Raw genomic sequence first — 26,295 nt, forward strand, 5'->3', positions numbered from 1 at the left:
GTGAGCAATGGGAATTGTTTTGACAATCCCAGGGAGCGGCAAGGGCCTGAACAAAGATGGGAGCAGAACTCAGGAGGCCTCTTTCTTCCTGCTTTGCAGAACTCTCTACATTCCCAGTTCTGCTACTGGGTGACTTTGAGTACGTTGTCCAACCATTCTGGGTCTCAGTTTCTCCATGTAAATTACAAGTGATAGCTATAATACCTGCCTGGTTGGATTGTTAGGAGGAGTAAATGAAGTAATTAATTGGAGTGAATTCCTTTCTCCCAACAGTGCCTGACATAGCAAGTGCTCAAAATTAGAGATGACCATCTTATTATTTTCTATAATGATTGTGGATTCCTTTCATAATCACATCCCAAAAGTTAATTAAGGGGGAAAAAACACACTTTACCTCCTGTGCCTACAGCTAGTCTTGGTGAAACAGGTCCTTGGGGAAGAAAGGAAGGGTGTGTGTGTGTGTGTGTGTGTGTGTGTGTGTGTGTGTGTGTGTGTGTGTGTAGAGTGTGGAGTGGCTGTGGGGAGCAGATGGACTTCTGGGGAGAGCATCTGTAGGTCTGGCTACAGAGACCTGGGTTCTCCAGCTCTAGCAACATCTGGAAAGCAGTTCCATCTTCTTGGAACCTGGCCCTGAGCAGCTGAATCTTACTGCAAAGCTGTCGTTCTGAAACTGAGCACACTGAGCTCTGAGAAGCCAGAGTCCCATGTGTCCTGTGTTACCTCTAGGAGACCAAGACACTTTCCAGGCATGAGACAGTCCTCTGTCTGGTGGTTGGGTAACATAATTGATAACCTTGCTACTATTTCAGTGCATCCTCTTTCACTTCAAATCTCTTCCTGTACATGGGAACAATGTTAACTTTTATTTTCAGGCAGGAATGGAAAACCCGCATCTGGCACATGCAAGCTTCCCTTTGCCCGTGTTATAAAAACACAGAGTTCAGGAGGATGAGCTCCAGCTCACAGGTTTCCTTGGCTCAGCTTTTCTAACTCAGACTCCTCTCTGTCTTGGTGTGGGGCATTCCTGGGGTTGCCTATATGTATACATCGCTTCACAGAAAAGGGAGGACAAGGACTCTCACCTCCCTGCCCTCATCACCTGGAAGCTCAGGCCTGAGCACAGCTGGACATACCCTCGTGGTCTAAGACTGGAGCTGCCCTTTGGGGCCTTTCATGGGCAAATGCAGGAAGCTTTGATATTTACTGCTCCCAGAAATTGCCCTTGTTTTCCTAGAGGCAGGGGATTAAGCTTGCAGGCTCTGCAGTTAGATTGTCTGCCATAGTCCCGGCTGTGTGAACTGTGTTCCTCGGTTTGCTCATCTATCAAATCCTATATACTAAAGAGGTAATATGCAAATTAACCCTCACACCCTCTCAAGATGGCTGCCTACAACCAGGCCAGCAGGGGGGTTAGTGAGGGATGACCAAACAACTGAACAAGCAGGCTGCGTGGGGCAACCAGGCCAGCAGGGGGGGTAGTGAGGGATGACCAAACAACTGAACAGCAGGTTGCGTGAGGCAACCAGGCCAGCAGGGGGGTCCGTGAGGGGCGACCAGGCTGGCAGGGGTGGGCAGTTAGGGGCGACCAGGCCAGCAAAGGGGGGCAGTAAGGGATGAACAGGCTGGTGTGGGGGAGGGGCAGTAAGAGGCAACCAGGCCGGCAGGGGGGGCAGTTAGGGGCGACCAGGCTGGCAGAGGGGGGCAGCTGGGGGTGACAAGGCTGGCAGGGGGGGGCAGTGAGGGTGACTAGGCAGGCAGGGGGTGCAGTTGGGTGCAACCAGGCCAGCATGGAGGGGCAGTTAGGGGCAACCAGGCCAGCAGAGGGGGGCAGTAAGGGATGAACAGGCTGGCGGGGGGGGGGGGCAGTAAGAGCCAACCAGGCTGGCAGAGGGGGCAGTTAGAGGTGACCAGGCTGGCAGGGGGGCGTGCAGTTGGGGGCGACTATGCCAGCAGGGGGGGCAGTTAGGGGCGACCAGGCTGGCAGAGGGGGGCAGTTGAGGGTGACAAGGCTGGCAGGGGGGGCAGGGAGGGTGACTAGGCAGGCAGGGGGTGCAGTTGGGTGCAACCAGGCCAGCATGGAGGGGCAGTTAGGGGCAACCAGGCTGGCAGAGGGGGGCAGTTGGGGGCGACCAGGCTGGCAGGGAGGGCAGTAAGGGGTGACCAGGATGGCAGGGAGGAGGCAGTTGGGGGTGATCAGGCCAGCATACAGAGGCAGTGAGGGACGATCAGGCCGGCAATGGGGAGGGGGCAGTTAGGGGTGACCAGGCAGGCAGGCAGGTGAGCGATTAGGAGCCAGCCAGCGGTCCAGGATTGTGAGAGGGATGTCCGACTGCCAGCAGTTGGACATCCCCCAAGGGGTCCTGGATTGGAGAGGGTGCAGGCTGGGCTGAGGGGACCACCTGCCCCCCACCCCCCGTGCATGAATTTCATGCACTGGGCCTCTAGTAGGGATGATAATAGTACTTATCTCATGGGGTTATTGTGAGGATTAAATGAGTTAATACATGTAGAACAGTGCTTGGCATAGTGTAAGCCCTCAAAAATGTTGCGTTTATTATTTTATTATTATTATTATTGTGATATTTAGATGTTTCTCCCCTTTGTTACATTTTTATTTTGTGAGCTCCTTGTAGGAAATATTCTGAATTTTGCATTTTAAAAGTGTTTTGATTTTAGATTTAATATTACTTTTATTTTTAGATATTATTCACATGCCATAAAACATTTCAGCTGAACAACATCCTATTATGTAGAAATACCCTTTTGTTCATCCAGTTATCAGTCAATGGACATTTAGGTTGTTTCCACTTTTTGCCCATTGTGAATAATGCTGCCATGAACACATGTACAAGTTGCTGTGTGGATGTGTGTTTTCATTTCTCTTCAGTATATACTTAGGAGCAGAATTGCTCGGTCAGGTGGTACCTCAATATTTAGCCTTTAGAGGGACTGCAAAACCTTTTTCCAAAGTGGCTGCACAGTTTACATCCCCACCGTTTGTGGGTGAAGACTCCAGTTTCTCCTACCCATCTCGTTATTGTCTTCTTTTTTAGCCATTGTAGTTGGTGCGGAGTGATATCTCATCATGATTTTGATTTGCATTTCCCCATGACTAAATATGTTAAATATCTTTTTATGTGCTTGTTGGTCATTTGTATATCTTCTCTGAGAAAAATCCATTTAGTCTTCTGCCCATTACTTCATTGGGTTGTCTTTTTATTATTGAGTTGTAGGTGTTATTTATGTATTATGGGTACAAGTTCCTTACCAATATCTGACTTTAAAATGCTTTCTCCCATTCTGTGGGCTGCCCTTTTACTTCCTTGATGATGTCATATGATGCACAAAGGTTCTTTTTTTTTTTTTCTTATGAAGTCCAATTTATTTTTTCTTTTGTCATTTATGCTTCAGTGTCATATTTAAGAAACCATTACCTAACCCTAGGACATGAAGATCCACTTCTATGTTTTTTTCTAGGAATTTTATAGCTTTACCCCTTAAATGATGCATTTTGAGTTAATTTTTTTGTATAGTGTATATTCTTTTGCCTGTGGATATCCAGTTGTCCCAGCAACAGTTGTTGAAAAGACTATTCTTTCTCTATTATCTTGTTACTATGGTCAAAAATCAATCAATAAAAATGAGTGTATATCTCTAGACTCTGGATTCTATTCCATTGATCTATTATCTGTCTTGATTACCATAGCTTGGTATTAGGTTCTGAAATCAGAAAGCATGAGTCCTCCAACTCTGTTCTTCTTTTTCAAGATTTCAAGATTGTTTTGGCTATTCTGGGTCTCTTGAATTTCCATGTAAATTTAGGATTAGCTTGTCAATTTCTGCAAAAATTCCAGCAGATTCAATAGAAAGTATGCCATCTTAATAGTATTAATTATGTCAATGTATGAGCAGCAGATCTTTTCATTTATTTATATTTTAAAATTTTTCTTTCAACAATGTTTTATATTTTCAGTGTACAAATCTTTTATTCCCTTGGTTAATTTTATTTCTAGGTATTTAGTTCTTTTGCTGCTATTAAGAATAAGATTGTTTTCTTAGTTTTATTTTTTTATTAGTCATTGCTAGTGTATAGAAATACAATTGATTTTTGTATGCTGATCTTGTATATTGCCACACTACTAAACTCATTTATTAGTTCTAAGAGTTTTTAAATAAATTCATTAGAATTTCTATGTAGCAGATCATGTCTCTGCGAGTAGAGGTAGTTTTGCTTCTTCTCTTCCAGTGTGGTTTAGAAGGAGCAGCTTTACATGTTTAACCTCCTTTGCTGCGTACTTGCTCTCTCCTTCATAAATTCCCAAGCATTTTAATAAGTATTTTAAATTTGTTTTAGAGAGAGAGGAAAGGTGAAAGAACGAGAGTGAGAGAATGCACTTATTTATATACTAGGGGCCCGGTGCACGAAATTCATGCACGAAGGGGGGTTGTCCCTCAGCCCAGCCTGTACCCTCTCCAATATGGGACCCCTCAAGGGATGTCCGACTGCCCGTTTAGGCCTGATCCCCACCGGGATCGGGCCTAAACGGGCAGTCGGATATCCCTCTCACAATCCAGGACTGCTGGCTCCCAACTGCTTGCCTGCCTGCCTTCCTGATTGCCCCTAACTGCTTCTGCCTGCCAGTCTGATCACCCCCTAACCACTCTGCTGCCAGCCTGTTTGCCCCCAACTTCCCTCCTCTGCCGGCCTGGTCACCCCTAATTGCCCTCTCCTGCAGGGTTGATCATCTCCAACTGCCCTCCCTTGCAGGCCTGGTCCTTTTCAACTGCCCTCCCTTGCACTCTGGGTGCCTCCCAACTGCCCTCTCCTGCTGGCCATCTTGTGGTGGCTATCTTGTGTCCACATGGGGGAAGGGTCTTTGACCAAGTGGGGGCAGCTATATTGTGTGTTGCAGTGATGATCAATCTGCATATTATTCTTTTATTAGATAGGGTAGCGGCCTGGTACAGAGGTGGGGGCCAGCTGGTTTGCCCTGAAGGGTGTCCTGGATCAGGTGGGGGTTCCCTTGGGGTGTGGGGCAGCCTGAGCGAGGGGCCTGTGGTGGTTTGCAGGCTGGCCACGCCCCCTGGCAACCCAAGCAGAGGCCCTGGTATCTGGAATTTATTTTCCTTCTACAATTGAAACTTTGTAGCCTGGAGCGGAGCCAAGCCTGGGGCTCCCTCCGAGGCCGGCAGCCATTTCTGTTGGGGTTATAATTGAAACTTTGTATCCTTAAGCAGGTGGGCACCGCCAGGGTGTGTGGAAAGCTTTGCTTCCCCTGTTGCCGGCGGCAACCCTGGCCTGCTCTCTCAAGCTCCATTCTGCCGCCATTTTGTTTGAATTTGTTTACCTTCTATAATTGAAACTTTGTAGCTTGAGTGGAGGCTTAGGCCTGGCAAGGGCAGGCGGAAAGCTTGGCTTCCTCTGTTACCTAGGAAACCTTGCTCTCTGTGGCTGTAGCCATCTTGGTTTGGGTTAATTTGCATGCTCGCTCTGATTGGATGGTGGGCGTGGCTTATGGGTGTGTCAGAGGTATGGTCAATTTGCATATTTGTCTATTATTAGGTAGGATTCACTGGTTGATTCTTGTATGTGCCCTGACCATTGTGAATAATGGAGATCGAACCCACAGCCTTGGTGTATCTGGATGATGCTCTAACCAATTGAGCTACCTGGCCAGGGCCCCACCATTTTTAAGTGGAATAGAAACGTCCAGTGTGAGCCATTCGCAAGAGCATTGTGAGGACCAGAGGAGTTCATACACATTTAAAGTTGTTGAAACAGTGCCAGGCAAAGGGTAAGTATATGGTTGTTATTGTCAGTGTCATCATTACAATTACTCACTGGATCCTCCTCCATCTAGGCTACCCATTACCTACCATAGGCATGTTGGGGTGGAAAAAATATTTTTAAGTAAAAAGACATAGTTCTTGCCTTCGAGGAGTGGGGAGAATACAAGAATGAGGAATGCTGGGAGCTGTGTTGGATTCCTGGCCCACGTAGGTGTCCAGGCCAAGCACAATGGAGAGTTAAATCTGCAACAGACACAAAAGTCACCGTCAAATCCTGAAATGTGTACAGCACAATGGCTCACACATGGTAAATGCTGAGTGATGTCAAATAAATGTTATGACTGCTCCTCACCTGAGAAGCCACCTCCTGCCTTGTACTTGAGATTCTGTGTCCCAGATTCTATCCATTTGGTAGCTTTTCAGTTTATGTGGTTCACTACCACAAACCTAGTTCAGGCAACTATTCTGTCTCCCCGAGATACTGCAGCATTTAGCTGCTCATCTTGCCGAAGGCTAATTCCAGCATGTCATAAATGCAAGAAGTTTCATCAAAAGGTTGATGGAACCTTGAGGCTTCAGTAGGGCTGAATACATGTTATTGTCTGCTGGAATGGCCGAAAGCATTTCCCCAAACCTAAAGATTTGCATATATTGTTGCCTGCTACTGAGACAGCCAGAAGACAGTTCTCCCAAACTGACAATGCCTACTGTATACCACACCTTACCTTTTGATATGCATATCTGCTTTGCTTTAGAGCAATTTGTGTTACTGAAGCTAGATCTCCTCTGGCTCCCCAAAATGCCTTCCAAATTTATATTTTACTAGAGGCCCGGTGCATGAAAATTCATGCACTGGAGGGGGGGGGGGTCCTCAGCTCGGCCTGCCCCCTCTCACAGTCCGAGAGCCCTCAGGGGCGGGAGGTGACCCAGCAATTAGGGGAAGGCGATGCCCCATCATAACTCTGCTGCTGCCACTGCCGGCAGTGCAAGCCTCAGCCGGCCCTGGTTTCCTGAGCCTCAGGCAGCCCTGGGCGGCTGGGCAGCCGCCATCCAAGGCTTGCCTGCACCTCGGGCTGGCCCTGGGCTGCTGGGGGGCTGAGGGGACTGGGGGACTCCAGAGGCAGGCGTGCAGAGTGGCCGGGCCCGCCTGGGGGCGGGCCAGGCCTTGCCACGTGCCTGCCGCCCCAGCAGGGCTGAGGGGACTGGGCGCCACCATCTTGTGGCTGTGGGTGCCGCCATCTTTGAGGGTGTGGCAGTCAATTAGCATATTCCCTCCTTATTGGCTGTGGATGCCGCCATCTTTGAGGGCAGGGCAGTCAATTAGCATGTTCCCTCTTTATTAGATAGGATGTCTAGTTTCTTTATTAATTTACATGCAGCCTGTCTCCAGATTCCCGAACCCTTCTAGATGCTAGAAAACACCCCGGCATCATCTCATATTCACTCATGTTTCCTGAATATGCCCTCCTCCCCGTGCAGCCAGAGTGACCTTACATACATGACCACAGCCCTGCTGGGCTCTGGGTAAAGCCCAAGGCCCTTGACACAACCTGAGGACCCTTGGGTCCATTGTCTAGTGGACTGTAAGGTCCTGGAGAACAGTCTTTGTCTGAAATTTCTTTGTATGTCCTGTGATCAGCCAGAAACTCACTGTTATATAAATGAATAAAGTTTTGAAAAATCAAAACATTGAGAAAATTATAACTTTAACATCATGGGCTTACACTATCAAACATTAGAGATGAACCACAGCATCCGAGCCAGCGGCTTCCCTGAGCGACTGGTGGTGGGTGGACCCCGGTGCAGTGATCGGGCTCCCTGCACTGACCAGAAATCAGGGAACTGCCCGTCTTCACCTCCGTGTCCCTCACACCAGCCCTGCACTCACAGCAGCTTTCTTTTCTCATCAACCACAGAGCACCTGCCCATGTTTGCTGGTGGGAAAGTGTTCATCGTCTGATTTCTAGCACCATGCATTGACTGGTGCTTTTTTTCTTTAATGATTAAATTTTTTTTTATTTGAGAGTGAGAGGAAGGGAGGGGGGAAAATACATATGAGAGAGAGAGAGAGAGAGAGAGAGAGAGAGAGAGAGAGAGAGAGAGAGAGAGAGAGAGAGAGATTGACATTGATGTGTGATCAGTTGCCTCCCATAGGTGCCCAACCAGGGATTGAACCTGAAACCTAGGTATGTGCCCTGACCTGGAATCAAACCCACAACCTTCCGGTGCAGAGCACGATTCTCAACCAGCTGAGCCACTCGCCAGGCACCATGGACAGGCTTTAACTATTTCTTTGCTTGGACAAGCTGCTAACATCTCTGAGCCTCAATGTGGCCATTTTTAAATAGGGATAAAAGTCATAAGTGTCTTCCCAGCTTGAGCGGCTCAGCTTGTTGAGCATCATCCTGTGCATGAGGAGTTGCCGGTTCAATTCCTGGTCAGGGTGCATGCCTGGGCTTTGGGTTTGATCACCAGTTGGGGAGCAATCTCTCTCTCTCTCTCTCTCTCTCTCTCTCTCTCTCTCTCTCTCTCTCTCTCTCTCTCTCTCTCTCTCTCTCTCTCTCTCCCCACCCCCACTCTAAGCATGTCCTCGGGTAAATATTTTTTTAAAAATCAAAAATACCTGATTAAGTTATTTTGAGGATTAAATGAGATGAAATATGTACTGGGTTTAACATCACATTTGTAAAGATTTTATGAATGTCAAGAATTATTAGATTTATAAAAATTTATCTTTGTTGTTGAAAGTATTACAGATGTCTCCTTTTTTTCTGCCATTGACCCCATCCACCCTGCTCCTGCCCGCCCTCCCCCCACCCCCCGGAGGCCTATCTCACTATTGTCTGTGTCCATGGGTTATGTATATAAGTTCTTTGGTTAATCTCTTCCCAGTCCCCCACCCCCATCCCCCTCCTTCCTCTGAAATTCATCAGTCTGCTCCATGCTTCCATGTCTCTGGATCTATTTTGTTCATCAGTTTATTTTTTATTAGATTCTTATGTTTTGTTTTAAAACAGAATTTGGGGTAGCTATGAAAACATGAGCAAAATTGTCAGATTAAAAAAAATAAATGAATGAGAAAACCAAAGTCAAGAAAGATAATGCATTACACCCAGAGAATGAGGGTTTGAAGCTTTCTTACATCAGACAGCAATTGGCCATTCTTTCACTCATTCATTCGCTGGGTCAGCACTCCACTCTGAGCAGCTCTCCGGGGTGGCAGCGTTTATGGAGGAAAAGACCCATTCACACTTCAGCAGGGATGCCCAGGCCAGAGATGCCCAACTAGTACACTGTGGCAGGAACTGTGGGAGAAAGTGGAGTAGGGCCCCCTGGGGAGTAGCCCTCCAGACTATACTGAGCTGGGTCTGCAGCTACTTCCCGTCCTGAGTCCTGATTGTATCTGTTCATGTTCATGTTTCAGCAACCACCTGCGGCAAGAAGATGGCCAAGATTAACACCCAATACTCCCACCCCAACCCTCCCGGCCCTTGGGTGAGGACCACAGACAGAGATCTCGATCACCTGGAAAACGGCCTGAGCAGGTAAGACGGGCTTTTCTTTTATTCCTGGAAAAGGGCCTCCCCTGGGCTGGTCTCCGCTGTGGGGGAAGAATGCCTTCGCCTGTGGCCAGCCGCAGGTCAGAGGGCTGAGGATCCTCGCCGTGCTCCTTCCAGCGTCATTGTTCATCTCACAGAAGCCGTTCGGTCCTTGTTTTAGAGATGTGGGGAAATAAGGCTCAAAAATTGCGTAACTTGAGAAAGTAACAAAATGAAGATTCCAATGTGGCAGATTCAATTCTGCTGTAGAAAGGTCTCCAAACTGCCACACTTTCCCAGGTGTGCATCAAACACCTACCGGACTCTGTGCACCAGCCACTGTCCTGGGCACTGGGCTGCCCTGCCCTCACTTCCAGGGGCAGGCCGGGTCCTGCCAGCAAAGCCATCAGCCCATCGGTGACAGTCCAACACACGCAGCTGCCGGGGAATCTGGACTCTGGAGTTCTGCTTGTGGCCCGGTTGCTAACTTACTTGGTAAAGTGTGTTTAACCTTTCCATGCCTCGGCTTCTTCAACTGCAAAACGGAGCAGCATTCTTTGCCAAGTTCCTGACATACTATTGAGGAAATGAGACGGTGCCTATTTGGTGCGAGTGGGCTTACATTTTTATGTTTCTTAAGTTCCCAATAAGTTGATTGAGTGGATCTATGAGAAACTTTACTTCCAACATTTATGTTATTTTTGTCCTACATATATAACACTGAAAACTTCTCCCTCCCATAACTGCATATTGTCTGACTAGTGGCCCAGTGCACTCATTCGTGCACATTGAAAGGAAAATAATTAGAAGAAATATTTTAATATTTAATATTGGATTTTGTATTCCACATGGTCCATGTGCCATGTTTGATTTTACAATTTGAAAAAGTTGAGGACACTGGTCTTCCTTTGGAATTTCTGCCTTAACTATACGGTCGTGTTGTTCGTAATTTGGATTCACTATCTAATATCAATAATATGTGAGTGCAAGGCAGTCCGTGTTTCTGATATTCAATGACATGAATTTTAGCTGTAACTTTGCCAAGTAAATCGAATTTACATATATCATTTAAAAGAGCCTTCAGCTTAATATTAAAAACTCTGGCTACCAAGTCAGGTTTGTTTTCAACTTTTTGCCAGCATTGTAAATTATTTGTAACTGGAGGCCTGGTGCATGAAATTCGTGCACTGGAGGGGGGGGTGTCCCTCAGCCCAGCCTGCACTCTCTCCAATCTGGGACTCCAGGGATCAGGCCTAAACCAGCAGCCAGACATCCCTCTCACAATCTGGGACTGCTGGCTCCCAACTGCTCTCCTGCCTGCCTGATTGCCCCTAACTGCTTCTGCCTGCCAACCTGATCACCCCCTAACCACTCCCCTGCTGGCCTGGTCACTCCTAACTGCCCTCCCCTGCAGGCCTGGTCCCCCACAACTGCCCTCCCCTGCAGGTCCGGTCGCCCCCAACTGCCTTCCCCTGCTGGCCTGTTCACCCCCAACTGCCCTCCCTTGCCGGCCATCTTATGGTGGCCATCTTGTGACCACATGGGCATGGCCATCTTGTGACCACATGGGCATGGCTATCTTATGCGAGGGCATGATGGTCAATTTGCATACTACCTCTTTATTATATAGGATACCTGCCCATTTGGGGTTGCATGTCATGGTTATGAATAAATTGGGTTGCCATACTTCGTTACAATTGCCATAGCATCCTGATATCGCTGCTTCATATTTCTGGGACTACCCTCAAAAGACGATGGAAGTATCATTTTACCAATCAGCACATTATCATTTTCAGATCTAGATGTGAGATAATCCATCAAACTACTATATTTTTCAACTCTCAACTTAGATTGGTTTGCTTTAACCCTTTGCACTCGCTTGCTTTTTTCTCGAGCTGCTACCAATGCTAACCGTGTCGAGTCACACTCGACATCCGAGTGCAAAAGGTTAATTAAATTTATCTGATTAGCTTCCATTTTTGAATATGAATTGACAATATATTGTTGAATTAATTTTCCTGCATTTAAAATAGGATTGAACATGTCCTAGACAGAGAAATGAAATCCATAATACTGCATTTGTGTGACTTGTGTCCTTACATTTTGTCTGGTATTATTGTTGATTACACTGTCGTCTCTGAGTCTTAATGCAATATCCATTCCCCAGCCTTTTCACCATGTGGAAAAAGGATAGGATATGTCATTGCATCTAATGTAGGAAACAGGATATTGATTTGTTTCATTTTAGTGACATTCAGATTATTGGGATCTGGTTTACAATGAATGAGCAAGTCCCTTTAGAAAGGAGGTTATCCATCTTCATTTCTGAATATGATGGCAACTTCGGTCACACGGGGATAATTATATCTACCCAGATCACTATTACGCTTGTATTTAATCTCCATTGTTACTTCTGTGGGAGCAATACCTTTCGCTGCTGCTTCAGATTGGTCTTCCTTTGCTACAAAATCATGTAGCATCTTGTATGATTTTGTTAATTCACTTCTTTCATGCATGAGGTTGCTGATGTTGATTATGAGTCTTTCTGAGCAACCTTGGTTTTCTGGCATTGCTAATCTTTTACTCATCGCTTTGGCTGTGTCTAAAATGTAGAGTTGAGCAAACTTCCGAGAAACACCATCTGAAGGATGTAAAGTTCCAGTATGGTGATAAACTTGACCATGTATTCTAAAATAGCATGGCTCATATCCTGATGATGATGTAATATTTGCACCCATTGAAGTAAAAGCAAAAGAACTACAGTAGGTCCTCAGGTTACATCGGAGATTCATTCCTACGGTGCCATGTAATGCTATTTTTGCCGTAAGTCAGAACCCACCTACATCACTCACATGGAACACATACACAGCAGTAATGAAGTGAAACAGTAAACATAATTTAAAAGAAAGATAATAATTCCTGACCTTTACTTGTGGTAAATAAATAATAAAAAACATAAAGCACATATGTACATACATCGAAATGATGGAACTTTTTAAAAAATAAATAAACTAGAGGCCTGGTGCATGAAAATTCATGCACTGGAGTGGAGGGGGGCAGTGTTCCTCAGCCGGCCAGCCCCCTCTCACAGTCCGGGAGCTCTCAGGGGCAGGAGGTGACCCGGCAATCAGGGGAAGGAGATGCCCCATCACACCACTGCCGGCAGCACAAGCCTCGGCTGGCTTTGGTTACCTGAGCCTCAGGTGGCCCTGGGTGGCTGGGCAGCTGCCATTTGAGGCTTGCTTGCACCTCAGGTAAGCCCTGGGCGCCTGGGGTGCTGAGGGGACTGGGGGACTCTGGAGGCAGGCACGCGGAGCAACCAAACCCACCTGGGGGCAGGCCCGGCCATGCTGCACGCCTGCTGCCCCGGCAGGACTGAGAGGACTAGGCGCCACCATCTTGTGGCTGTGGGAGCTGCCATCTTTGAGGGTGTGGAAGTTAATTAGCATATTCCCTCCTTATTGGCTGTGGGTGCCGCCATCTTTGTGAGGACGTGCCAGTCAATTAGCATATTCCCTCTTTATTAAATAGGATGGGAGATGGTGACGTAACCACGAAACGACGTACGTCGAGTCCAATGTAACCAAGGACTGCCTGTATTTATGGAACGAATATTTTACATAAAATTTTTACTGTCAGAATCTTCATTTATCATTAATTTTTAAAAATATGCTGGGTATTCTGGAAAATTTATATCATTTGGACAAACTTTACTTTTGCTGCAACATTGAGTAAATTTTCTATCAGATGGCTTCTCATCGGAGAAGTTTAGGGATAGGCAAAATTGACATGTAACAGTCATTCCACCATAGCTATGTTTGATAATTGCATCCTCATTTACTTCATTTTCGCTGTGAAGGCAGTTCCTACCAGTATTGGTAGTACTTGTCCATGACAGTTTTTCAGACATATTCTGTCGACGACGACGCTTTTTTTCAGCTGCAGAGGTACATTTCGGGCCGGCCAGTAGGAGAGGGAATGTGGGAGATTTGCCTGCCTGGAAGGGACCACAGGAGGGCTTCAGGGTGTGTCCAGACTGGCCTGTCTCTCTCCGGCAGCCCTAGCTCATGCCCCCAGCCTCGCAGCCCCACAGCCCCGCCTGGCATCCCACCTTGGCCTGGCACCGCCTGCTCACTTGCTCCATCATCCCGCTGCGGTCCCGCTCTCATCGGGGCCCATTGGGCTGGCAGCGCCTCCACTGCTGCCAGCACTGCATCACCAATGCCCCCAGGTGGTCAGCACACCTAATAGCGAGCGATCGAACTCCCAGTCTCCTGGTTGAAGTCCCGAGGGGACAGTTTGCATATTAGGCTTTTATATGTATGGATGGCCACAAGTGCAGTGCCAGAGCCTTGGTCCCCACACCACTGGCTTTGGGCCCTCATTCATCACGTATCCTCACTCAGGGGTGCATTTGTCTCTTCTCTGTCTGGGTGTTTGGTTCCAGCTCCTTAACAGACTCGCTAATAAATGATGGACAACAATATCCAACGACATTGAGTCCCTATTACTGAAAATTTAGGCAGCCCTCAGACCCCACCTTTGAGGATTCAGGCAAAGGGAGGAAAATCTCAAAGCACCCCAACAGAGACATAGTCCCCCAACCATTTTAACATACTGGGGCCCCCGGAAATGTGACATTGACTCAGGGGCACCAGAAATCCCCACCCTCCTAACTGCTCCCTCCTAACCCACCTGCTGTCCACACCTGTGTCCCACCACTGGGGACTTACTCCTTTAGGTTAAGGCAGTGGTCGGCAAACTCATTAGTCAACAGAGCCAAATATCAACAGTACAACGATTGAAATTTCTTTTGAGAGCCAAATTTTTTAAACTTAAACTTCTTCAAAATAGACTAGCCCAGGCCGCTGTATTTTGTGGAAGAGCCACACTCAAGGGGCCAAAGAGCCGCATGTGGCTCGCGAGCCGCAGTTTGCCGACCACGGGGTTAAGGCATCGCCCCTTATTTAAAAGAAAAAAGAATATAATCCGGACAGTTACCTGCTATTAACACATTGACATGCATTAATAGTTTCCTTCCCACATCTGAGCTAATAAAGCCCCTCAAGGTGGGCTTCGGACAAGTTTGGGGAGCGGGGAGAACAGGCCCAAGCGCGGGCACACAGTCAGGCTGCCTGGCAGCATCTGGCTCCTGGGATCTTGGGCCCCTGGGGGAAGGGCAGAGGCTGTCAGGTCAGGGAGAACTCGAAGCAGAATGGGACTTCCCCCATCGCTCCCTTTCGCCTCTGGTGGGGCATGACCAGAGCATGTGGTGGAGCTTGCAGACTCCCTGGGCTGCGGAGGGAGGGGGCAGTCTGGCTCCGTCCAGGGAGGTACTCGAGAGGAGGCAGGTCCAGCGGTCCCGCAGCTCTTGCACAGATGGCTCTTGCCCAGACACCGCTGTGGTCCGGCTCTGCCCCCTGCGTCCTGGCTCCTCCTCCGCCATTGGCCCGCAAGCCTGACTGCGGGCTGTTCAGGGGGCCCACGGGGCCTCCTGGAAGATGAGCCTTTGCAGAAGGAATTGCCAGCTCGTTGAGCCACCTGACACCTAATGATGGGCCTCGGCTGCCGAGAGATTCCCTGTGGGCTCATGCCAGGTCCACGTTCCCCCAGGGTCGGTCAGCCACTCAGGTCAGGGCTCTGAGTCACGCCCTTCAACGATGCTATTCATTCGTCATCTGAATGGATGAGAATGCCATCCCCTCCCCTCTCCCCCTGTTCCCGGCCAGCACGATAGCTAACAGCACGGGTCAGACTGTTGACCTGAACAATGGCCCATAACTGACCAGCCTCAGTTTCCACATCTGCACAATGGGCTGTACTTACCTCAGAGGCTCTGGGTTCAGACAGGACAAAGCTCGGGCTCGGGTCCTGCCTGGAGTAAGTGCCTGTGACCACTCGCTGCCGGTCTCGGAAAGGAGTGCCCTCCTGTGGGTCTTCTCTGGTGTCCCAGGCTCTGCCCTCAGAGCCCCAGCTGTTCCGACATCCGGAGCTCGCCCTTCCTGCCTGAGTCCCGTCACGCTCTCTCAGCCTGACCACGAGCCACGTCTCACCAGCCCCACGTGAGGCCTTGCCCAACTGCTCTTTTGGGAAAGAGCTTGTTGTCAGATTACCACAGAACCCATGGAAAGACTGCATAGATTTCAAACGGAGAGAGAAAGAACGCTTCTTTCATGAGAGAGCTGTTGTGCTTTATCTCATGGAGGCAGGAGTGGGCTAACACATGGACGTTTCCGGAGTGGGCCCCGCGGCATCACCAAGGACTGAGACCCGGGTCCAGGCTGGGAGCAGAACAGTGGGGGCCAGGCCCCTCCCCACTTCCCGCTGCAGCCCAGCGTCTGATGCCACAGACTGATTCCCTGTAATATTCGTTTGAACACAGGACTGCGGCACATACACAAAAACACGTTAAAGTTTCAAATCGCTGTCTTAGGGGAGGAAATGGTGTTTCAACAAAACACAGACCTTTGTCTTGAAATTCATATCCTTTGAGAAAGCTTTTGGGAGAAATAATTGTGAATGTGTGCCCTTAACTATTAACCCTGCTTCATCTCAGTGAGGCCGGGAGCTGTGCTGAGCTGTGCGTCCGGAGCCCTTTGCTGAGCTCCCCCAGCAGATGGAGACACCACAGCCCGCTCCCCGAGAGAGCCGGCCCCAGGTTTTTACCCACGTGGAGACCCAGATTTCTGTTTCTTTTTAAAAATATTTCGGGTCATTTTCCTAGTGAATGGCTATAAGGAAGAATAAAGATACTTCACTTGGACAAAAAAATGAGTTTATGCCCTGAAAATACCAGAAATAAAAAGTCTTGAGTTTTTCTTTTCTATTTAGACCTATTTAGTTGACTCCATTGTTTAAGAGCTGCCTGGTATGTGTCTGAAGATGATACAATAGGGAAAGACTTCGGAATCCGAGATAGGGGGTTGCAGCTAGGACCCAGGCACCCCAAGTCCAGCCCAATGCCCTGGGGCATCTCTCCCAGGTGAGCTTTGGGGCCTGGCGGTCTGCGTCCCACAGAAGAGACACCTTCTCCATGCTGATCCGTGAGCAGAGCCCCGAGCAATTATCAGCAAGAAAACCATTCCAGCTGCTTCCCGGGCAGAAGGCAAGAATGCATGGCTTCATCCCCGGCGCGTGCTTCATCCCTGACACGTGCGGCCACCGCCCTGCCTGCTGTCTCGTAGGGTCCTCAGGGCTCGGATGGAGGGAAAGGAAGATAAGGTCTCGGACTCTCCACTCTGTTCTAAAAGGCCCCTTCTGTTTACTCCCATGTCCCCAGTCACTGGAGGATGACACCAGAGGCTGCACAGAGGGCAAAGTTAACCACCACTTCCGGTCCTGGTGGGACCTCTGTGCCCTCCCACTGACAGGCAGACCTAGTCTCAGGGGCATCCACCCTCTGAATAAATGAGCGAAGGAGATGAGGGGAGCAGTACGTGTGGGAAAGTGCCTTGTCTTTCAAAAAGAGCCACTTGTGTCGCCCTCCTTGCTCTTGTTCTTGCTGATCACCAAGTTCACGAGCTTCTTCCTGCAAAAGCGTCGTCACCTCCTGGAGTTGGGGTCTGTGGTGGGAAGGCAGGCAGCTTCCTGGCCAGATCTGCTCACTTTGCAGAGACTGGGCCCTGTCCAGCCCTGGCCCCAGCGCCTCAGCAGCTCCAGGCAGGACAAGGCCCGGCCCCCAGGTCCTCTGGCCTCTGAATTTCCCTGGGAAGTTCTGGCGTTGATGGTCAAAAGTGTCTCCCTTTTCTCTGTTCCTGTGTGTCCTCGGGGACTCAAGATGTCACCTCATTCAATTCCTCTCCTCTCTTCCCATCTCCCCTTCCATCTCGGAAGAGTAGCTAATTGGGTTTACTGCTTAAATACTCCAAGCATTTAACAAAATAGAAGAAAGACATTGAAAGGTTAAAGTGGATGGTACACGTGAGCAGGCTAAGTAGCTGTCCCAGATGGTGGATGAACAAAACGGAATTTATTTAAGGAAAGGGGGTGGGGGGTGGGGGTGGGGTGCCCAGAGGGAAGGGCTGCACAGCACCAGGCCAAGGGGACACGGGGTGGCTGATGGCAGCACAGGAGCTGGTGGTTCATCCTTATACGCAGTCACTGGCGGGAAGCTCTTGTCGTCGGTGGGTTTGGGGCTGAGGTGGGCCTGGGAGGTGGGCTTGGGGTTGCAGGTGTGCGATCAGGTGCCTCAGGACAGTGTCCGCTCCTTGTGTGGTCTGACTCCTGGTGTCTGGCGAGCTTTTTCCTGGTCTTTGTCTCCCGTGGCGGGAAGCTTACAAATGGCTGTAGGGTGGTATTGTCCTACGTCCTAACAGACATCACAGTCCTAACAGACATCACGGTAGAAATTCAAGCATCGAGAACCCAGTGCAGAGCTGCCTGGGGAAGAAAGGCTCCCTCGGGCTCTTGAACTTACGTCATAGGAGGCTCCCCCATTCTTCCTGGCTAACTGCGCTTCTGCACCCCAGTCTGCGCACAGCACTCAAATCAACATGAAATCACCTTTTTTTCCTTACCCATTTGAAGACAAGGAAACACCCTCAGGGGGTGAGCGACCAGCCCACAGAACTCCTGGTTGGGTGCTGGGGCAGGGACAGGCCTAGCCTCTCGCTCTGTCACCTCTCCTCCGAGTGGGCGTCAGAGGGCCAGGCCACACACCGCAGCGGTCCCTGCGGCCGGCGGCGGGCCTGCTCTGAAACCGGTGGGTTGCGCCCGCCTCACTGGCCCACAAGCTCTGACGTCATGGACAGTGGTTCCCCGGCTGCTAATCCAGGAAGCCCCGGCTCAGCGTGTCTCCCACGTGATTCGCAGGCGCCAGACTCTCAGAAATGCTGGGCGACTGCTTGGTGCTGAGACGCCCTGAGGGGCCGCAGGAGCGGACCGAGCACCTCCATCCTCGGGGGTGCCTCCGATCTGCCAGGTGCGTGCCGCGGCAGCACTCCGGACGCCGGCCCACCTCCCCCCACGTGCCAGCTGCTAGGTCCAGGGGCTGGGGAGACAGACTCACGTGTCCCCGTCTCCTCCTCCTGGAACTGACCTCGGTGCCTTGGAGCGTGCATGCCACCTTCGTAATAAACAGAATATTGGAAGGGCAGCTGAGATGTAGCTTCCTACCTGCAGCAGCGCCCGACGGGTCTCTTATTTGTATAAGGATGAGATGTGAGTGTCTCTTATGGGTACAGAGGCGGAATCTAGTCAATTGGCTTGGAAATGGAGACACGCCTGCACAGTGCAGCTGGGTGGATCAGCGCCATGCCTCTATCACGTGCCACAGGGCTCCGTCCTCAGCCACGTCCTGCTCAGCTTCTGCTCTAATGGCACCAAATGTGGAAATACAGAGGGCAGCTTCATGGGGTGGATGCGAACAGGCTTTGAAGTGGGATGGGTTGACATTCAAATCTCAGCTTGGCCACATGGCTGTGTGCCCTTGGGGAAGTTACTTAACCTCTCTGAACCTCGTTTTCCTCTCTTACAGGGTTGTTATGTAGATTAAATGATACAATGTATGTGGCTGATATGCAGTAGGCAGTCCATAAATGTCATACGGTTGGTGTATGTATTTGTGGACGAGACGGAGTTGGGAGGAAAGGCTGGTGTGATGACACTGTATACCAAGGGTCCCAAACATGGAGTGACTCAGATAAACGGGAGGTCCCATACTTCCAACAGTTAATTGTACATGCAGCAGCCATGTTACAGGACTTGGGTTTTGGCTGCTAGTTGGTGCTGGGAGCACCAAAAGCACACGGACCCACAGCCTACCAAGACCTCTGGCTTGGGCTCCCGCAACAGCCGGATGGTCTTAGCCTCCCTGCCAGTCAAGCAAGAATGCAGGAACCTGCTCCCAGGAGGATGCCCATGAGGGGAAGGGACTTGAACCCGGTGAGGACTGGCTGGGGGAGCCGGGGGTTCTAGTCTGGAGAAGCAGCACAGGTGTGAGAGCCGTCCCGCACAGAAGGCAGCCATGGAAGAGGCAGGTGCCTGCCTGGTCCCAGCAGAAGAAAGGAGTCTTGAGTTGGGGAAGCTGAGGGAGGGGCTGTGCAGAGGTGACCTGGACCCGTGGGATGGCAGTGAGCCCTCCCCATGCCCCTCTGCCCCTTGGAACGCAGGGGTGATGAGGAAGGAGGAGGCCGCAGCTCAGTGGCTGGGGTGCAGCATTCTGACTTCTCCTCACTCGGTGGGAGAAATGGATCCTTTCCCTGACATTAATTCTCGCCTCCTCCAGCCATCACCACCTTGTTAAGAGGGCTGATTAGGTTGGGATAGGCCATGAGATAGAATTAATTTGTCTTGCCCTGGCTCTTGCAGACTGAAGTACAAATCCCTAGAGGGCAAGGCCAGGATTGCTCTTACTCAGGCTGGTCAAACCGCAGCCCCAGGAGGTTTTCAAAGAAGGGAAATATTCCCAGAGACACTGGTCTTCTTCCCATAAACACTAGGGAAGGCCTCCTGCAGGCGGTGGCCCCGAGCTTGCCTTAGGAGGTAGGATTTCATTAGCAGACCAGGCTGCTCTGGCTCCAGGTGGCGGCGCTGGGACCGCCCCGTCCCGGTGCTCTGACGGGGACCCTGTGCGCTGGCTCGCCCCTCTCACTGAGCCCACGGCGGCAGCGGGCCTTGGGCTGCTTTCCTCGGTCAGGCTTGCTGGGAAAGAAAGGCCACATTTACCCCTTGAGCAGGATCTGCGGCAGCGTGACCTGAAGTGGGAGCTCTGGGTGGAGGACCGTGACGGCAGCGGTCCTCACGGAGCAGGGCATCTGGCCATCTCATCCTGAGTGTGTCCCGGAGTGCGGGAGCTTGAAATCAATTCAGCCTGCTGCACATGTGATTTCCCAGGACCCGCGCGCCCGGCGAGGAGACATCCTCAGGACTGCAGCCAGGGATCGCCATGGAGACCAGAGGACAGACTGGACCCAGGCAAGGCGTCACCGTCACCAGCCAGGAGCCTGCCAGGTAACTGGTGGCTCTCAGCCTCCTTCTTGGGAAGGGGGAGACTGAGGCAGAAAGAAAGTAGGTGCATCTAGGAAAGAAATGGTGGGTGGGCTGGGCTGAAGGTTTGGAGGAAAAAGAGGTAGGCGCAGAGCAGTCAGACATCCATCAGCGAGCAGTTCTCTCTTGGGTCAGGGGGTCTGAGCTCAGAAAAGTCTAAGAAAAGCTGCCTCTATCTGACTTGCTTTAATGAAAAGTTATATTGAGAGACTTGCTCAATTCTGGAATAATTCAGGGGGAAAGCCGACCAGGGAGGGTTCAGGAAACAAGTGCCCACTGCCGCACGGAGACGGGGGTGGCACTTCCGAAGCGGCTGAGCAGGTGCTCACCAGCACGGCATCTTCCTCGTAGCCGCATCCGAAAGATTAGCCGGGCTCTCCCTTCTGGTGACGTCTGCGCTCTGGCTTCAGTAGCTGTACCACCTGGAGGGGATCATTGCACCTTTCCCAGTCTCATGCTAACCCTGTGGCCCCGGGCGGGGCGGGGCGGGGTGCTGGTGGAAGGTGAGATACTGGCCACCTCCTGGAAATGGAGCCATGGGCCCCTGCGGGGAGCTGGGGAGGGAGTACCTGCTCGCTCTCGCTGTCTGGCGGAGTTTCAGGTCTTGGTGCTTCTTGCTGCTTGTCCACTGCCTCTGTCTCAGCTCCCACAGCGCAGGCACAGGCTGAAAATGGCCTGCACCACGTGATCTTGAGCTGAAACATCCATCCCCATCTTGGAGTGGCTCTTAGATCAGTGGCTTGAGTGACTGGTTCAGCTGTCCGTCTCTGAGCCTCTGCAGAGGCTGGGGGTGGGGGGTAAGAGGGGTGGTATGGCCTCAGTTTCCCCTCCACGGCAGAGGGAAGACGTGGAAGCGGCGTGTCCAGAGCAGACACGTGGGGCTGGGAGGCATCTTGTCGGACGTCCACAGCAGCTGTAAGCATCCACTTCTGGGACATTTTCTTGCTTCAGTTTATTCCCTTAGGCTAAGGTCACAAGAGTGCAATTAGGTCAAAGTATGTGACGATTTGTGACTTCACTCCAGGATGCTCAGAACTATTTTTATTCGGGTCTGTGGTGTGCACTGTCGGTGCCAATTCAGGAAACCAGACGCCGAAATACAGAGCTGAGCCTCTCTTCCATTCCCTCCTGGCAAAGACGGGATGGCAGGAGGCCGGCTCAGGGAGGCTGGAGCAAGGCCAGCTCTGGACGTGGACTGGGTCTCAGGGCCTGAGGCCCCGTGGGGTCTGGCTCCGGGAAAAGGGCCAAGGCAGGGAGCGACAGAATTTAAGCACAAACCCGGGAGAAAATGAGGGTCCTGTCAGAAACAGTAATACTACTGTGCTGAAGGGCGTGTTCCTTAAGCCTCGCTCGAAAGTTTTCACCATTTGGACATAGAATTGTTTACTCTTCCTGTGCTTCCGGTTGTGACAAAGAGTTCCACATGGGCAGCAGGAACAGTGAGCAGAAAAGCTCGTGCATGCCCATTGGAAGGAAGGCCCGTGCCTTGGTGGAGTCAGGTGTTAGAAGGACCAGGCCATAGTGAGGACACCGTCCCTTCCCGAGGGCGCTGAGCTCTGGGTGCACACAGAGGAGACGGGAATAAACGGCCCACAGGGTGAGGCGCAGCCCGAGTCCGGGACCTGGCAGGAGGCGAGCGCGATCCTCGCCCTCCTCCATGCGCTGACTGCCGTCTGTGCCCTTCCACGCTTCCAGGCTGTGGCGCCTCATCGTCTCGCTGCGCATCTGGGCTTCCAGACACGCACACCACCGGGACCAGCGACCGGACGCTTTCCTGGAGCGTTTCCACAGTGCCGAGCTCAAGGAGGTGTCCAGCCGAGAAAGCAACGCCCAGAACCAGGGCGGCCAGGAGCCAGCAGACAGCGAGAGAAGGTGAGGAGCCAGCGGGAGGTGAGCACCTGCGCCCGGCAGGAGGCATCGCTCGCTAGGTCGGCTCAAAGCCGCTCCTGGAAGAAGGCTTCTGTCTTGGGAGAGCACCAACTGTCTCTGCCTGAGTCCAAGAAGTCCTGCGGGAGAGAAACCCTCTACCCAGAGGCCCCAGCCTCCTGTGACCCCTGACCCCATCCTATTCAGAGCTCAGCTAGTGTCCCCAGGAACTGGTGCTCTCAGAAACACACATGGGGGTGCTTGGCTCACCCATCTCTGTCCACCACAGGGCCCTCCTAGACTGCACTGTAACCCACCTTGATACAAACCCATTGGAAACCAGGAGCCTCGGGGAGAACCTCAGTGGTACCCAGTTTTATGCAAAGGGATGCATGCATTTGTCTGGGAAGGAGGTCTGCAGGTTGATGAGAATTTTCAAGGGGAACCACTCCTGTTCCAGATCAGGTTAAAAACCATGGGGAGGAGGAGCGCAAGGAGGGGCCGGGCAGGGTGGGGAGAATGTTCACCTTTGATAGGAGAAGGGGCTGCAGAACAAGGGTCTGGCGTCATTGTGCCCGCCCACAGCCTTCTCCACACCCGTAGACTGATGGGAACGAGCAGTCGACTCTTTGTCAACTTCCCAATGTGGCCAGATGAGTGGAGGGTTGAGCTAGGACCTTATCAGGGAACCGGGCTCCATTATATCCAGAGGCCTGGTCCATGGCGGGAAGGGTCAGAGTGGGTAGATGAATTCGACGGTGCAGGATGGTAGCTGGTCAATTAGGGAGGCTTCCTGGGGGAGGAAGCCTGAACTTGTGAGCAAAGTCCCTTGGCAAGGCAAGGTGTTTGCAGAGCAGGTCTTGGTGCGGTGGGTTTGGGCTGTGGGACCACCAGCACAGAGGTGTGGACACGCCCATGGAGCTGAGCTTTCACTCCTTCCCAATCTCACAGGGAGGTGTGGCTTCCTGGGTGCTCAGGTGCTTGGAATGAATCCTCCGATGATCCTGTGTGAGGAGCGGGAGACCTGGGCAGGGCAAGCAGAAGTCCCCAAACGGCATTTGACTGGATGGTCAGCATCGTGGAAGCGGGGCCCCGAGGGTCAGGCTGGGGTGCTACGGGCCGCTGGCTTTGGTCTCCAGGTCTCCCAAGGGGGCTGCAGAGACACGAACCAGCAAGCCACCCTCCAGCTCGGTGAGGCCACGCTGGCTTCCTGCACCAGCCGTGCCCCAAATGTGCCTGGTAGTGGACAACTTGGAGAGAATGCCTTTGACCATGAAGTACCGTGCTGTCCAGCTTTAAATAGGTGTTTGCTTGGATGCAAAACCAGCTCCACCTTCTACCAGGCTCTCACTTAGATCAGGGCGGGCGGGACCAGAGGAGTTAAGATGGATGTGAGGGCGGGGGATGGGAGCGGAGAGACTGAACCCTGGGACAGCTCTGCCCACCGTCTATGTTCGACCTCCTAATGGGAAGTGACAGCTGTGACCGAATCCTGGAGCAGGTGCCCTTTGAGAGCCAGACAAGGGCAGCAACTTGTCACTGCTGCTGCGGCGTCCACTCTGGTGTGCCAGGCACTTGGCGGCCTTACCTGAGAGCGCCGAGGCCAGGGGCCGCGTCGGGCCCGTGGCTGCGCCCTTCTTGCCACTGTCACATGGTTAAACTGTGTGAAATAGAGTCGAATCTGAGGCAGATGCTGGATGGAGTGAATGGTTGATCGCATTTATCCAGAAGCCTCCGGTTAGCCAAGCGGTCACCCGCTCTTCCCCCAAGGCTTCCATCACAGCGAACTAGTCACAACACATTTTGGTCCCTGACACCCCCCGTTCCTCAAGCTGCGTGCAAGGCCCGGAGGGGGGGGGCTAGGAATAGCCCCTGGGAACCGGTCCCCTGCATGGAGCTGAGTGCCGGTTCCCATGTTCGCTCCCTCGGCCTCCTGCAATGGCTGGCCGGGCCAGAAGCAGCGCCCACACCTGCAGCTACTCAGAGGTGTGAGCATCTCTGCTCCCCACTGAGCCCTCGCCTTTCCGCCTCCGAGATGCCCAGCTTTGCCTCCCCCTTAAGTGTTCCTGCTTCCCACCCTGCAAACACTGCCACACCATTCTAGAATCCTGTTCCTTCCATTGGAACGCCATCCCGTGGACAAGGGGAAGGACACGGTCATTTCTTGGGGCAGGTCATTTGATCTCTGTCTCAGTTTCTTGTCTATAGAGCAAGGGGTTGGATGGGATGGACGTTTCAAGCTTAAAGAGCCTCCATTGCTGTGTATTTGAGTGCAAAGCCGGGCTCCTTGTGGAGCAGCGGGTCATTCTTCTCCGAACCCCCCGCACCCCACCCTACCCCGTACTCCTGGGTGCCAGTGAGACGCTCTCATTCAGGCCGATTCAGGCCGATTTGGTGGATGGAATCAGGGCAGTGGGAAGAGGAAATTTTTATTTATTTAATTAGTTATTTGGTTAATTCTCACCCAAGGATATTTTTCCATTGATTTGTAGAGAGAGTATAAGGGAAGGGGAGAGACACAGACAGCGAAAAATTTATTGGTTGCCTCCTGCATGTGCCCTGACCAGGGCCAGGATTTGGCCCACAACCCAGGCATGTGCCCTTGACCGGTATCGAACCTGGGACCCTTCAGTCCCACCGACCGATGCTCTACCCACTGAGCCAAACCAGCTAGGGAAGAGGAAATTTAAATTGGTTCAGCATAGCCTCTAGGAACGGTGACCCGCTGCCATTCCTTTCTGTCACCAGATGCTGAGCCGGCAGATAGCTATGATGTGTGATCATGGCAAATGCCACTCAAGAGCCCAAGGAGGGCGTGTGCCTGTGTGACCATACAGTGTGTTAGCACGTGAGCACCATTCTCCCGCCTTCTTCATGGAATGCCATGGGAATAGGTAGAGAAGCATCTCAGTTGGAGCTTAGGGAAAAGCCATCCATATCAGGGAGAAATGCCAAGTCCTTGACATCCGGTTGAAGGAGAAATGAGCCAGGGCTTTTTCTTATTTCCCTTTGTTCCTCCAGGAGAACATTTTTCCATTTTCCTCCCTGAAACTTAGTTGCATTTTGTTTGCATAAATTTGGACATCGAATCCAGAAACCCAAATGCCAACAATCAAGAAAAATGAAATTATTTCAGCTACAAAACAATAGCTATTGCAATATGTGCTTGATTTAAAGCACCTGATTTTTTTTTTATTGCCTAAAATTTTATATATGTCTCCTTTTACCCCAATTGACCCCATCCCCCATCCCTGCCCAGCCCGGACAAGCCCCCACCACCCAGTGTCTGTGTCCACTGGTTATGCTAATATGCATGCATATAAGTCCTTTGGTTGCTCTCTGACCCCTCCTCCCCTGCCATTTGTCTCTAGATCGATCTATTCTTGTCCATCAAATGATGTTGATCATTATATCCCACATATGAGTGAGATCATGTGATATTTACACCTTTGAAACCTGGGTTGCGTCTTGCAGTCAGGGAAGGGCTCCGAGCTCTAGAAACCATGGACAGAGGCCCTGGGGGTCTCTCGGCTCCTTCGTCCTGGGCTGCCACGAGGGTGAGGATGGGGGTGGATGGTGTTGGCTGCACTGAGCTCCTATAAATCTTTTCCGGGCTCATATCATCGGTCCAACACTGCAGCCAAGGACCAAGGGACAGAATCAGAGACTGTGCCAAACAGGGCCACCTAGACACAGAGGTACAGAAACAACTCCTGAGGACACCCATCCCCATTCCTCCACCTCTTCTGGCGTTTCCTCTGAGTCCCCGGAGTCCTGACTCTCCCTCCCTGATCAAACTGTTCCAGCCAAAACCAGTATAGTTTTGCAGCTGTGTGTGGGTCTTTTGGGTCAGTGCTGGGTGGATTTGGGGGTGCAGCTGGATAGTGCTGGGTCTTTCAGAGGCCCTCAGCAGGTTGGTAGCCAGAGGAAAGGCCAAAGTCTGTAATCAGGGGCCAAAATCCTGGACAAGGAAACCTGAGCCTGGTGCAATGAGAACCCTCAGCAAGGTTTAGCATGCCCAATAAGCTGGTAGGAAGCGCCCTCTGCTGGTGTCTTGGTGTTAAGACCAGTGGCAGAAAGGACTTAAGAGGGCATGCATAGAGGACAGAGAATG

At 51.3% G+C, this 26,295-nt stretch overlaps 1 protein-coding gene across 1 annotated transcript in view; it reads left to right on the forward strand.

Annotated features, from left to right (window-relative positions):
• Positions 1-9,234: 9,234 nt before the first annotated feature.
• CNGA3 (cyclic nucleotide gated channel subunit alpha 3) overlaps positions 9,235-26,295 on the forward strand; it is a 28,694-nt gene continuing 11,633 nt past the window's right edge. Inside the window, exons 1-4 of the mRNA XM_054728108.1 lie at positions 9,235-9,335; positions 20,163-20,279; positions 22,011-22,187; positions 22,680-22,691. Coding sequence (XP_054584083.1) covers positions 9,235-9,335; positions 20,163-20,279; positions 22,011-22,187; positions 22,680-22,691 — 407 coding nt within the window. The remainder of the gene's footprint in view (positions 9,336-20,162; positions 20,280-22,010; positions 22,188-22,679; positions 22,692-26,295) is intronic.

Source organism: Eptesicus fuscus, chromosome 16, assembly GCF_027574615.1.
Source record: "Eptesicus fuscus isolate TK198812 chromosome 16, DD_ASM_mEF_20220401, whole genome shotgun sequence".
Taxonomy (NCBI): domain Eukaryota; kingdom Metazoa; phylum Chordata; class Mammalia; order Chiroptera; family Vespertilionidae; genus Eptesicus; species Eptesicus fuscus.